The 14,877-nt window shown below is 37.1% G+C and overlaps 1 protein-coding gene across 1 annotated transcript in view; it reads right to left on the bottom strand.

Annotated features, from left to right (window-relative positions):
- Nucleotides 1-4,799: 4,799 nt before the first annotated feature.
- gpc1b (glypican 1b) overlaps nucleotides 4,800-14,877 on the bottom strand; it is a 92,898-nt gene continuing 82,820 nt past the window's right edge. Inside the window, exons 4-9 of the mRNA XM_079875671.1 lie at nucleotides 10,821-10,986; nucleotides 8,973-9,103; nucleotides 8,738-8,854; nucleotides 6,768-6,898; nucleotides 6,339-6,514; nucleotides 4,800-5,688 (exon numbers count right to left, since the gene is read on the bottom strand). Of these exons, the coding sequence (XP_079731797.1) occupies nucleotides 5,480-5,688; nucleotides 6,339-6,514; nucleotides 6,768-6,898; nucleotides 8,738-8,854; nucleotides 8,973-9,103; nucleotides 10,821-10,986 (930 nt within the window). The 3' untranslated portion in view covers nucleotides 4,800-5,479. The remainder of the gene's footprint in view (nucleotides 5,689-6,338; nucleotides 6,515-6,767; nucleotides 6,899-8,737; nucleotides 8,855-8,972; nucleotides 9,104-10,820; nucleotides 10,987-14,877) is intronic.

Genomic DNA, 14,877 nt, shown 5'->3' with positions numbered 1-14,877 from the left:
TTGGACAATTATATATTTGTTAAGAAAGGAATAACAATGGTCAATTGAAGAGAGTAGCGAATATGAGATCTCGTATAAGAAAGAAGTGAAGTGCAGTACGTATATCTGGCATCATTCTAGATGTCAAGTGTGATTTTTTTAGGTTAATAATGCTGTTAATATTGAGGTGAAAAGGACTTATACATCTGCATAAACCAAGAAAACAATATGAATCACTTAATACAATAAGCAATCAAACATAAATGATAATAGAAATAAAACGTTGCATATAACTTGCATAACTTATACATTTATAAAAATAGCAAGTTATTAAAAGCTTATAATAATAAGTAGTAATAAATAATAAATGTAATTTTCTATATTCAGCCACTGTTTGAGTATTTGCCAGTTTAATTTGGTCCAGGCTGCGTTTCATGGAAACAAAATGAGTGAATATTAAACCCTGTTTCTTAATGTAGAAATTGCCCATCTGCTGTACCGAGCGTGTGGTGTGTGCATGTGTTTTTGGATGGGATAAGATGCTATTTTAGCTCCAGAATGAGAGATGTGATTTTCTCTCTCTCTGCAGAGAGGAGCTCACAATATAAATTATGTCGGTTTCAGTAATCAACCTCCACAATTGGTTGAAATTAACACAGACACACCTGATCAGCATGAGCCAAACATGTCGAGAGAGACAGAGAGAGAGAGAGAGAGAGAGAGAGAGAGAGAGAGAGATGTAGAACAAATGAGATTAGGCAGAATAATCAATGAGACACTGATACTGATCCCTGAGCGGATTCACTGGCATGGACAGATTGGCACAATTAGACAGGAAAAGGCTGATGATATCATAAGTTGTGTAGAGGGCACAGATGGGCTCTACCCAGGAGACAAGAAGGTGAGAGGAAAGAAAACACTGGAACAGACCCTCATAGCTGAGATGAAAGCATCTGAAAAAGGTTGATGTGTGTTAGTTTATGGCTTTCAACATTAAAAGAGGGAAAACAGTGTCAGTCTAATTGGTCCTCACACCTCTTAGTGTAGACTAAATAATATTATAATTAAATGTTCAGAATGGGGTGGTTTAGTCTCAAATTTCAGTCAGGACTGTTCATAGTAGGCCTATGTTCTTCATAGTATGACATCCACAGGATGCATACAATACATTTATAGACAGCTACATGACATCACAACTTATTGGAAGCTTTTTTTCCTCACCAGAAAGATGCGAGCGTGAAATCCCGGAGTGGATCCACAGCAGAATGATTGCTGCAAAAAATCTCTGTCGCTCCCCTCCACTCATTTACAATGCTCCGGACCGGTTTTTAGTATGTCCGCTGCTAGAGTCATGCTAATCTTTAGACTTTGGCTGTGTCCAAGCCAAAAAAGTGAGTGAGTGAATTTGGACTCTGGCGCTGAATCAAAAATCGAATACTTCCCTATTATATAGTATACGGAAAATGAGTAGTACTTAGCAAACTGGAAGCTCCTGTAGTAAGATGGTGAAATTTAATCTTGAAGTCTGTTATGGAAACTATGTATGAACCTTAATTAAACAATTTAATAATCAATGTTTATATGATGAACATTTAATGTAGGCTTTTATTCACATAAACATTGATCAGCAAACATAAAGAGAAGCTCAACCGAACCTGCTTGACACACAGGAAACCTCTTGCTGAAGCTCAAACGTGCTGTCCGAGCAATCCGTTTACCACAACTGATGTGTGCATTGATGAATGTTTATATGTGAATAAAGGCCTAAATTCAATCTGTTCATCATATAAAGCAATCGAGTCTCTTCTGAAAAATCTTCTTAATTCATTTGGATTCATTTTACAATCTCTTTATGAACATTTTGAAGCATCAATGTGGTGTAGCTGTCAATGGAGGGACAGAAATCTCTCAGATGTCATCAAAAAGATCTTAATTTGTGTTCTGAAGATGAATACAAGTCTTATGGGTTTGGAACGACATGAGGGTGAGTAATTCATGTTTGGGTTAACTATCCCTTTAAATTAGGTTGATAATAATATAGCCTTCATATACATTATAAAAATGTAAAACAGAAACATCTTCACTTGTGGTTTCAAGATGTTTGGACCCCAATGCTTATTAACCCTCTGGGGTCTGAGCTGTTTTCTGGGCCCTGGAGGTGTTCTGGCATGCTCTGACATTTGTGCTTATTTCTGTTACTTGTGACATTTTCATGGCTAAAGTCTAAGTACACTGTATTCAGCACAAACTCTGCTACAATAATATATCAGCAGCATGTATGTAAAAGTTTGTAGTTTTGAGATAATGACATTTATGGGTGGTTTGTGAAAATACAAAAAAAAATTCTCACTGAAATAAGGCCATGAAACCCATACTGATTATTTCTTCACAAGACTTTTGAAAATTGAGAAAACAGATTGAAAAACAGATTGAAAAACAGATTCTTTTTTTATATTTCTTTTTTCTGTATGACCATAAATGACGGAGAAATTTAAGTTTATAGTGCTACAATGTGAAGAAAATCCAGCAAAACGCGGGGCGCGTTTGCCGACCTCAGAGGGTTAAAGTACCATGGTATTTACTCAGTTGAACAGTAAACTGACCAAAGCTGTTTTGATCATATAATGGTTTGCACTTATATGTAATGGTTTGAATTTTTTTTTTTTTTTTCTGAAATCAGGCCAATTTAAGAAAAATATTTTTAGAGAAAGATTCAAAGAACTTGGGTATCATCTCATGTCTGTGTGTTATAAGTGTGTGAACAAAATAAACACGACAGTTGTTTTCAAAATCTTTTGATCTATATAATTGACACAAGGGATTTCTTTTTAAAGAACATACAACAACAATGGACAGATCATTTCTTCAGTCTCTTCAAAATGTTTTACTTTCAACCTTAAACACAAACTCCCCATTATTGTTCATTTAAAAACAAACTAACAAAAATAATAAACTATATACCAGAATGCATTTTTTTTTCCATCTCAGCACATTTCGACAATATCAGCAACATTCATCAGTAAGGAGAAAGTGGCAGTGCCACCATTACGCCATTGCACCTAGAGGTGGGACTGTTTTCCTGACCTGGAGTCAGACCACTAACTGTCAAAGATTTAACAAATGTGCTAAAGACAGCTGAGACTGATTTCAAAGCATATCACTCTACAGATAGTTAGTGAATTGTGCCATGGCACGGGTGCTTTTCTTCAACCACATCTGATGCAATCGATCAACAAAACAATCCATAACACTGCCTGTGGGATATTTCTCTGTTATCGACCCCTGGTCATGATGTAGTCATGCGGACGTGGTTGTGTGCGTCATGCAAAGTGCAGCATTTCTAACTGTAAGAGTAGGGGTGTTGTTCTCCATCTTAATGACCCGGTCAGATCCGTCCACCACTGTATAGTGGCTGGAAAATGGCAACCTTAATCCTCATTCAGGGCAGTTACGTCACTTCCTGTAACCTCTACAAATGCAAAGTTCATTAATAGAGCGGAAAAAAATATGCTCTTCTCAGGTTTGGTCAAAATGCGTCATTCTCTCTTAGGTCTGAAACTCTATGCAAGTACGAGAACGCAAATGCTTCTAGCTATGCTCAGTTTCACGTTGCTTTTTGAAATGAGTTTTAATACACAGACTCTAAGCAAACATTGATTGGTTCTTCCAACACGATGGCATCGGCCAATCAGAAGTACTTCCTAATCCACGTAACCATATATATCGTACCCTAGCCTGTGATCGGCATGCTACGCGATTATAAAAGCTTCTGTTATCCCTCCTCCTCCCCAGCACCACCTGTAGAGATCTACCATTTTCTTGCAACAGCCTGTCCTTTTGTTTGTTATTTTGTCTAAGCTGAACAAATTCTTATATTTGCTCAGCAGCAGCGTAGCAGATCTACGCCAAAATCAGGCATATGTATATTCCATGCCCCGTGCCAATAAATGCTGGTTGAAGTAATCCACTCCGAGAGTTGTCAGGACTGAAATGTATTTAATAATGTAAGAGAAGCAAACTGATGATCTACTATCATGGCGGAGCAACAGTTTGAAGTGAATTCTAGCTGAGCAAGCTTGTTGAAGTCCAACTCTCAACATATTTATAGCTACCTGGACACGCAAATATCCAAAGGTAACTCTATCGCCCCCTTGAGTACTAAGGTGTGCTATCGCTACATCGCACGCAAAAACACACATTAGTATGCATGATGGCATGTTATTTGCATTTACATACTTGCACAGAGAATGATTCTTGCCTACAACCGACAGACTTTCATTGGTAAAAGTTACGCAAACGTTTGCTCAATGTTGCGCAACACCATTTTTCACATCAACATTGTGTGCGTGCCATAAACAATCCAACTTGTCCGCTGATGAATAGCAGGGTGTGGGGCTGGGAAATATTTGAGACACACATACAAAATGTGACTCACTGAACTAATCTGATCTGACATGGATGCAGCATGTATTAAGTACACGTGTAGTTTCGTATTGTGAGTTCTTACAACGCTTTCTCTGAAGTACACTCACACATAACACACACACATCTCTATGAGGTTTGAATCAATATCAAATTAACAATGTCCAGAAACCCCTCCACATCCCTCTGGTTTCGAGTCTTTCATTCTCTGGCTTGTCTTTTCCCGCGTGTAAAATCCCTTTCTGAGATGACGGTCATTATATATCTGTCCCACGGATTAGAGCACATCGTTTGGTAAAATGTGCCCGTCTCTTTCTCATTGCTGGTGCATTAACGTTTCATTCCATATATTGCTCTAGTGCCGTTGAGGGTCTTCAAGGATATACTGAAAATGTGACTGTGGTTAGTAGACGTTTATTTACATCCAGAGTAAATACATGTTGGGCTTTCTTTAGGATGGCCCCCGAAACCCATTTGTGAAGCGGAGTGCGGAAACTATTACAATAAACGAGAGAGAGAGAGAGAGAGAGAGAGAGAGAGAGAGAGAAAGAGTGAGACAGCTGGTCTTCACAAAACAAGACTCAGTAAATCTTGTTTTCATGATTAGAAAGCTTTAAAACAAAGGAGAACACACTGTTCTTTCATTTGCTTTGATCGAGTGTTGAAGGACATCCTCAAGCTTTGAGACGTCTTATCTTCATGGGTCTTAATTAATAAATAAATATAACCTAAAATATGTTTTGGAATAAGGAAAAACCTTCATGTTTTGTTTGTTGGGGTGGGTTTTCATAGCTACTGTTATAGATATCATTGAAGCATTCTCAGAGACCTTTTTCACCACAGACATAAAGACAAGCAAAAGACCAGCTCTAGGGGTGTCATATATCAAATAAGAGACAAAAAAGTACACAGATCTAAGAATATTATTCCATGGTGTTCTTATTCAAGACAAAAAAGTGATGCATTTGCCGGTTTCTGTTGATGTTTGTATGTTTGTTTTGGCAATGTGACTAACCCCGCCCCTCCACAATCTAACCCTGTCCTGTACTCAGTCCCAGTTGCTGGAAATGCCTGTCAATTATCGCCTAAGCAGGACTGTGACCAATGAGAGAAGGTAGAGGCTGACGCAAGGAAGGTTCTGGCTGCTTTTTCCATTCACCACCTTCTTGATCCCCGGCTGATAGGCGTACACTTTGGGTTTGTCCGTGTTTGGGGCAATTAAACGCGGACCACGGGAACATTGTTCGTCGACACACATTCCACTTCCTGAACCGCTGATATCATCACCTAAAGATGAGAAAACAATGAGCTAAAGTGAGACAGAGCTTAGGAACGTTCCACAGGAATGACCAAGCTACATTCCAGGGTTGGAGGGTAACTAACTAAAAGTAGCAACGCTTTTAAAGTTAACTACATTTTTGGATCCTGAATGTAGACTTTTAAATTAGTTTTAAATTTGATTCATTTTAGTGAATCAGTTCATTTTAATGAACCTTAAAAAAAAAAAACGGTAACACTTTACAATAAGGTCTCATTTGTTAACACTAATGTACTAACATGAACTAACCATGAGCAATACATTTCTTACTGTATTAGTTAATCTTTGTTAACGTTAGTTAATAGAAATCCAGCCGTTCATTGTTTGTTCATTTTAGTACACAGTGCATTAACTAATGTTAACAAATACAACTTTTGATTTTAATAATGTATTACTAAATGGAGTCAAAAATTAACATTAACAAAAATTAATAAATGGTGTTGAAGTGCAGTTCATTATTAGTTCATGTTAACTAATGTAGTTAACTAATATTAACCAATGAAACCTTATTGTAAAGTGTTACCAAGTCAATCAATTAGTATCACTTCTTTTGTAGCAAAATAAGTAGTTTTCAGTTCTGTTAAATTAGGATTTTGTTGGTGTATTAGACAGTACTTACTGGTGTCCTGGAAGTCCACATCATTTCCATTGATGGCATACTTCAGTCGGTTGATCATTATCTTAAGCTGCATGATCTGTTTGCGTACAGTCATGTCTGGTTTAGTGATGTCGATCTCCACCTCAGGATTATTGATCTGACTGGCCAGCCCGTCTCCCATCACTTCAGGCAGATACCTGACAGAACACGACGCAATAGGAAAGCAGCATGCAATCATCAACAGGCAACATCACAGACAGACTCAAATCTGAGTACACATTTTTCCATTGCTGATAATATCTGTGCTCCCCAGATTTTGGACTATAAAACGCTATTAAATGATCTAATCTAAATAACCATCTTGTAGTCACTGTACAAGACAGTACAGCTGTGCAACACAGTGTGTTTCTATTAAAACTGAGGTTGATTGAGCTGTCCATGTGCATTTACCTGTCCACATTCATTCCATTCCAACATCTGTCTACATCACTCGGTCCAGACTCACGATCCACACACAGTTTTCTGGGCAAATGGACCCAGTATTGCATCATATCCCTCAGCATTCTGGACACATCGGATAACTGAGAGAAAGAAAATGTGATCTCACAAATATGGCATACAGCAACAACAACAACAAAAAACAATTAAAATTATAAATAACATTTACAAAATGATTCTAATTTAGATTATGCAAACATTAATCATTTTGCATATTATTGAGCCTGCAGTTCACTGTAATATTAACCCTATATATACTGTATCCTATTTGATGCACACATTTTTAGGGCCTCTAAATTATCACCATGATCAAAACGTTGCAGAAAAACCTGTTGTACGCAATATGTCTTCTGTCATCTGATTTATAGTTCATACTTTTTTAGCAAGTATTTTTTAAATGATTCTTAAAAGGTCCACATTCAGGTTGTGGTACACATGTCTTTTTACTGTGAAATCTTTACTGATCTTTATAAAGTAAACGTAAAAATCACTTTTATATTGTTAGTAATATTTCAAGATTAACACTTACTGGACTGAAGCAACTTTACTTGATTATCCATATACAGTGCTATGCATAAGTTTAGACACCCATGCTAAAGTTGACTAAAAAGAGGAATAAAAAATCATCTTTTGGAAATTGAACTTAATGCCTTAATTAAAAAAATTAGGAAAAATCCAACCTTTAAGGACACCAATTTTCTTTGTGAATGAATAATGTATCGTAAATAAATAAATGTTCTTCCTTAAAATACAGGGTGCATAAGTTTGGACACCCCTATGTTAAATTCCCATAGAGGCAGGCAGATTTTTATTTTTAAAGGCCAGTTACTTCATGGATCCAGGATACTATGCATCCTGATAAAGTTCCCTCGGCCTTTGGAATTAAAATAGCCCCACATCATCACAGATTGGCATGGTTTTATTTCAGTTAGCCTAATAGCTGGTTTGATTTGCATTGAGAGATGATCTTATGGAAAGTACTCCATGCCAATCTCTAGGTATGGTGAAGGCTATGTGATGATGTGGGGTTATTTTAATTCCAAAGGCCGAGGGAACTTTATCAGGATGCATAGTATCCTGGATCCATGAAGTAACTGGCCTTTAAAAATAAAAATCTGCCTGCCTCTATGGGAATTTAACATAGGGGTGTCCAAACTTATGCACCCTGTATTTTAAGGAAGAACATTTATTTATTTACGATACATTATTCATTCACAAAGAAAATTGGTGTCCTTAAAGGTTGGATTTTTCCAAATTTTTTTAATTAAGGCATTAAGTTCAATTTCCAAAAGATGATTTTTTATTCCTCTTTTTAGTCAACTTTAGCATGGGTGTCTAAACATATGCATAGCACTGTATACTGTATATAGAAAGAGTGAAAATGGATATTTATAGGCATTTTATGTACGTGCTATACTGTTAAAGATTTAATTGATTTACATTACAAGCTACTGTATCAGAATTTAATCTTACTTTTCAGCTATATTAATATCATTAACTGCACCAATCTGACTATATTTGAGCCTCTGAACTTCTTTCACAAATTTTTTTTTTTAATAAATAACTGTTTTTGTCATCATCGAGTTTGAACTTCATATTCTCCTATATCATACCATATGAACCATAAAAGACCTATCAAATATTGTACTCAACGAAAAACATATGAAATCCTTATATATATATATATATATATATATATATATATATATATATATTTACAAATTAGATTTTTCCTATTATTTTATATGTCAGGCTTTACAGGTAAAAAACAACAACAAAAAAAACAGTTTTTGAATGAAATTTTTGTGACATTTTGTATAATGAACAATTTTGTAACTGTGGTGGGCTGCCACTTTATGTTCAATGTAAAATCTGGGTCCTAGAGCAAAAACTGCTACAGTACACCATCTAAACACACTCACCAGTTTCTCCAGCTGGGCTTCTGGGGTGCTGCTAACTTCTTCTGCTGTGTTTCTGCCTCGCTTGATCTGGTCCTCAGTGACGGAGCTCTGAGCAGGAGAACCACATGCCTGAAGCACCTGAAGAACAACAAATCATGGCATTGGTTTTGGCACAGGTTCCGGTTAACTTTGGTTTAGGATATATTAATGAATTCATGATATATAAAAGGTTAAGTCTGTTAACTTCAGCACTGACCTTATTGTTGAATGTGTTGCGGTTGTCTTGCATGTAGAGAATAGCTTCAGCAATGCGTTTTGGTAGAGACAGAACCACCGAATCCACACTGTAAGGCCGACTCAGTTTGTCAACCACCTCCAGCATAGCATCTACACACAAACACAGAGTCTTTATATCATGTTGATTACAAGGTAAATCACAATATTATAAACTTTGATTTGAAGAAAAAAAAAGTAGAAAACGTACAAAAAGACAAAGGTTAAAGACTGAGTACTTAATGGCTTTAATAAGGGGAATAACTACAATCCCATGAAACATTGCAAATGTCAATCAAATAAAAATATAAAATTATTAATTTAAAGGCAGAGTAGGTGATTTGTTTCAAGACCATTTTTTGTGAGTTTGGTTGAAATTCTCTTCACATCCTGATAGCAATCACCACGTTAAGTGGACTAAATGTATTTATATGTATATATATCATCTGTGGAAGGCGTAGGAAAATGTTCATCCAATCATTGAATTTGGTCCGAATGCAATGATACGATGTCCTAGCACACCTTTTACAGTTCCTCCTGAACCAAAACAAGCTTATGCTGCGTTCACGCCATAACTACTGTAATTTGGAAGAGATGACGTTATACTCGGAACGGTTTGTGACTCGAATTTATGCATTTCAATGGCAACACCATCAACGCCGAAATGAATCTGCAGCAGTCAGGTGGTACAGGTCAGCTCTCTTTAAGTTGTTTATGTTCGTAACTATTGTAATGTTATATGCTTTGAGATAAGTTAATTTAACGCCATCTCTCGTGACGCTTTGCACACTCTGTCTGCTGTGTGCGTTCATGTTTTGAAGAAGGCATGACTTTGGAGGAGACACTCTGAAGGGCTTTCAAAGCTAACTTGCTATTGCTAGCCATTTCAAAAATTGCCTTCCTTTAAATTTGTTGTATTGAGACCGACTCATTTGCAGTGCTTCATGGGAGAGAGCGTTCAATGCCATTTTGGTTAATTTGCTCGCAGCGACTCACTGATTGAGATTGGTGGCATTTTCTTCTCAGCACTAGGAATTCCACTGTCAAACACGATTATTTAAAAAAAAAAATAATAAGTTGAAATAATGAGAACTGATGGCTTCAGCAAAAGAATACCATCAACTAACAACCTTGGAGCTCAACACAGGTCTGTCTTCAAAAGTTTAAAAGTTAAAATCAATCCCCCTGAAGAAAATTAATGGAATTATTAATGGAATGTTGCATTTCATGGCCCTGTCCCAAGTGGCACATTTTATATGCACTTATAGTCTTATGCACTTACAATGACTGCCACATGCGCATGTTCGTTAAGTCTACAAGACCGTAAGGAGTTCCATTTGTTATTTTAGGTTTCAGAGGTCTCCGCGAGCGCCCCCAATTTTCCCAAATTTTTGCATATCCTGATTTTGATGAATTAGACACATTCCTGGGTCACCATATTTTGTTGATCCTGGAACAACATTCCTGTCAAAAAATGTTTTATCCTAACCATGTCCCTGCCCCTAAACCTAACCCTACCCATAAGTTATCCCTAAAATCAGATGAAAATGATTGGCTGAATAACACTGATGTAGAAGCACCTCACCCTGGTTGTAAGACTAAACTTGACATAAATTATAAACTTTGGATTGGTTGATTGGAATGTTGTTCCAGGATCAACAAAGATGTTGATCCAGGAACATGTTCTACTTGGAGAAATCAGGTTCTGCAGTGAGCTTCAGACAGTCAAAGCGGTGTTACACCACAAAAGGGCGGACTCATAAGAAGACTGTAAGTGTTTAAGGTGCCGTTTGAGACAGGGCTTATTAGGGTCTATCTTGGCCCCGCCCACCTGCCAGGTTCCTCCACTCAGAGTCCAGATCCGCTTGATTAGCAAGGCAGCCCTTCATGACATTCTTACAGTAGTTTGAGCAGGGCTTGGCAATGGTAACGCCGCTACAGTGAGGACAGTACGTCAGCTTCATGACGGCACGCACACATTCAGTGCTCAGAGACACCTGCAAGAGAGAGACAAAGAAATGAAAGAACAGCGGAAGCATATCTATACTGACTCATGTAACCAAAGAAAATGTCCTGAATTGTTATGTACACATAAAAAATAAAATTGCTAATTACAATCCACAAATAAGTCTTTGTCAGTTCATACAGTTTCCCATGAGGTCCAAGGATGTGGGATGATACATTGCATAATATCATGCTTCTCTACAGATAGTCTCTGAGAGTAACCTCATGAGGTCAAAGACATCTTTCACAATATTCCCACTTTTTATCAGAAACCTCCACCCTTCTGATGTCAAAGCATGGGATTTATTAAGGGCCCCTTAGGGAAAAGTAGTGCAACTCGGAAAGGAAAGAAAAACTTGACATTTGCTTGTATAGATATTTAAATGAATCTAATTTCATGGATATTAAAAGGCAAAACTAGTTTTTGTTTAGGTGTAAATGTAAATACAGTCAACATGACTTTTTGTTTCTGTACATGTAACTGTATTCGTTCTGTCCTAACTGCATTAGACTGCATGAAACACTGGGGCAGCTGTGATTCAACTTTGACACATTTTCACAAAGCTGAATGTCAGTAACTATTGCAATGACTTATGTGAAGCAACCGGTTCTGAACAATCTTTAATCAAAACCTCCCAAGCGACCAGACGAAACACTTGCAATCACATGCGTTCCTTTTATTATACATTCTGAGTCGTTCAGATAGTGATGCGGTTAAATTAGTATTTCATTGAAAATTATACTTTTAAATTCAAACCGAAACAGACAAGTAACCCCAGATTACATCAGCGCAGTTAATGCTGAGCTGCAGTTCTGTCATGCAGTGTGTGTTCAGCCTGATAAAAGTAGACTCCATGGTCCATTATATTAAACCTGGATGAAAAGTAGATGCTATGAGACGAGCAACAGTCAATTCTGCTGTGGCTTCGTCGGCGGAGCAAAATTAGACAGCGTAAATGGCAATATTGTGTCTAAAATGTAAGTTACTCCAAATTAACTTTTTGTTTGTTGAACTGTAGTAATGTGACTGGGAAAGGCGCCACATGGGTAGCAGATTCGCTTCGCTCTAGATATTAATATGCACATATACTTAGAAATCCGGCAGCATCAAGGGAGGAAGAAATTTTTATCACATGTTGAGATATAAATAACTGGACTGGACCGAGGTAAAAAGACTTGATTCAGACTCCTACACACAAATACACACACACACACACACACACACACACACACACACCACCCTTCAGGAAGACCTGGCAGGGCTTGATACCTGAAGGATGATTCAAGCACACACTCTTTAATGAGGAGAGAAGAGAAGAAACAGAAAAATAAGAGGAGATAGGAATAGAGAATAGACAAATGGAGTGAATGTGAGAAGGATGTGTGAAGATGCACAGGAAGCTCCGGGGAGGAGGGAAAGTGAGGACGTAGAGAGTGTGAGAGAGGGAAAAGATAGAACAAGTTGAGGGAGGATAATATGGCACATTAAATCCTCTGAGCACTCGTGATTCATCAGATCAGAGCAGGATAGAGAGAGTTCGCTGCCCAGTATACGGCTCAGATTCAGTTCTGACACTGGACCCACATTTGGACTTCAGACTCGTGGACGTCAGTGGAATGCCAGGCTGGACATTCAGCAATCTCAAGATAGTGATTCAAAAATGATTTACATTTTTTATGAATCAAATGAATTGATTGAACCAATTTGCGAATGTGTTTTTATTTGCTCATTGAATTGGTCTGGGCATTTCATACCCTCTTTAAGTTGTCACCTTAAAGAAATGATCTCATAATTTACTGACCCTCAAACCATCCTAGGTGTATATGGCTTTCTTCTTTCAGCCGAACACATTTGGAGTTATATTAAATGATATCATGGCTCTTCCCAGCTTTATGACGTAGGTGTAGCAAAAGATAGATAGAGCAAAACAAAACACTGGTCACGATTTAGAAGTCTAAAATGAGAAGTTTTAAAAAAAAAATGTTGGAGGATTTCGATATAAGAGAAGAGGAGCAACGCCCTGCGTCAATAGTCGGGTCAAAGGTCACCATTCCACCGGAACTCGATTCTCTCGTGAACGCACGTACGGCCGTTGCCAGAAGCCAGTGATTCTAGTTTATAAAGTTTTAAATATGAAATAATATTATATTTATCATATAAATATTTAAATATTCAGAATGCATTTATTAACCCACTGGAGCCGTATGGATTACTTATGATGGATTATGATGGATGTGCTTTTTGGAGCTTCAAAAACTCGGACACTATTCAATGCCATTACAAAGTTGTGAAGAGCCAGGATATACTTTAATATAACTCCGATTGTGTTTGGCTGAAAGAAGAAAGTCATATACAGATGGCTTGAGGGTGAGGAAATTATGGGATAAATTTCCTTTTTGGGTGAACTTCTCCTTTAAGGGTGCTTATGAAAGGGTACAGCCCCAGTACCTTTTTTCTGAGAGTGTGTTGAACTTGATATGAACACTTCTGTTTCACTTTCTGACAGGATATGACCTTTAGTATTGTTTATGTAAATAATTATTAATGAGCAAAATCATGGCTGCTGTAAAAACAAGGATGAGTTGCATAAGACTAGTGAACTATGCTTAAGGCACAAATATTAAATATTTCTTTTACTGCAGCACTGTGATGTAACTCCACATCTGCTATAATTTAGGCAATGAGAGAGATTTGATCAATATGTCAATATGATGCATAACTGTCAATATGGCTATATAATGAGAATGTAAATGTACATTTTGGATGAGCTTGTTCATATAATCATATTTCAAGGATATACAAGTGCCTGCTTACCTCACTTTTGTGACAATACTTCCAGCATCCCTCCTTCACCTTTATTTTTTTACCTCCTATATTATTTATTATTACTAAATTCTTTATCTATTATGGTTTTGCTTTAGTTCAAGGGGAGATCTAAGTCCTTGAGCAGAGTGTCATATTTAATATGCTTATTTAATGTGCAAGTAAAGTATTGTAGTGTGACCGTATATGACATGTTAATCTCAATTAGACTGAACTGGAACACATGAGAATAACTGAATCATTTATGTGGAACTGTCTGGAGGAACCAAATTCGCAGAAATGAGTCATACTTTCCAAACACTACTAATTTGTGCCCAGAGATTCTGAACATTGTAGGTTTAAGATTTTAAACCACTGAAACTTGCAGAATGATTTAAAAAATGACCGCAGATGGAGGAAAGAATGGTGTGAGACGAGTTCATCCGTAATGTAGATCAGTTTGTGTGTGTGTGTGTGTGTGTGAGAGAGAGAGAGAGAGAGAGAGAGAGAGAGAGAGAGAGAGAGAGAGAGAGAGAGAGAGAGAGAGAGAGAGAGATTATGACTGGTGCTGTTTATTGTAAGTGTTTGTTGCCTTTTTGGACTTGTTGCCTTTCACCTGCACTATCTCCTCCTCTAATGGGGACCCTTTTCGCTACCTTCTCTGGGCCAGCATCCTCTAACCTGGCCTTTTAGGGGACTTTCCTCTCAGGGCGAATGAGAGGATGCTTAATTGCTTTTTACCTGACATCTTTGAAAGACAGATGCAATGATTACTGCATCCATGGCCAGGATATATATATGACATGATTTTAAAAGTGACCTACACTACAGGCCAAAAGTTTGGACACATTACTATTTTTAATGTTTTTGAAAGAAGTTTCTTCTGCTCATCAAGCCTGCATTTATTTGATCAAAAATACAGAATTTTTTTTAAATATTGTGATATATTATTACAATTTAAAATAATTGGTTTTCAATTTATTATACTTTAAATTATCATTTATTTCTGTGATGGAAAGCAGAATTTTCAGGATCATTACTCCAGTCTATCACATGATCCTTTAGAAATCATTCTAATATG

The sequence above is a fragment of the Squalius cephalus genome (assembly GCF_949319135.1).
Source record: "Squalius cephalus genome assembly, chromosome: 7".
Classification (NCBI taxonomy): Eukaryota; Metazoa; Chordata; class Actinopteri; order Cypriniformes; family Leuciscidae; genus Squalius; species Squalius cephalus.
The sequence above is the reverse complement of the archived record's forward strand: the minus strand, read 5'-3'. Positions and strand labels throughout refer to the sequence as shown.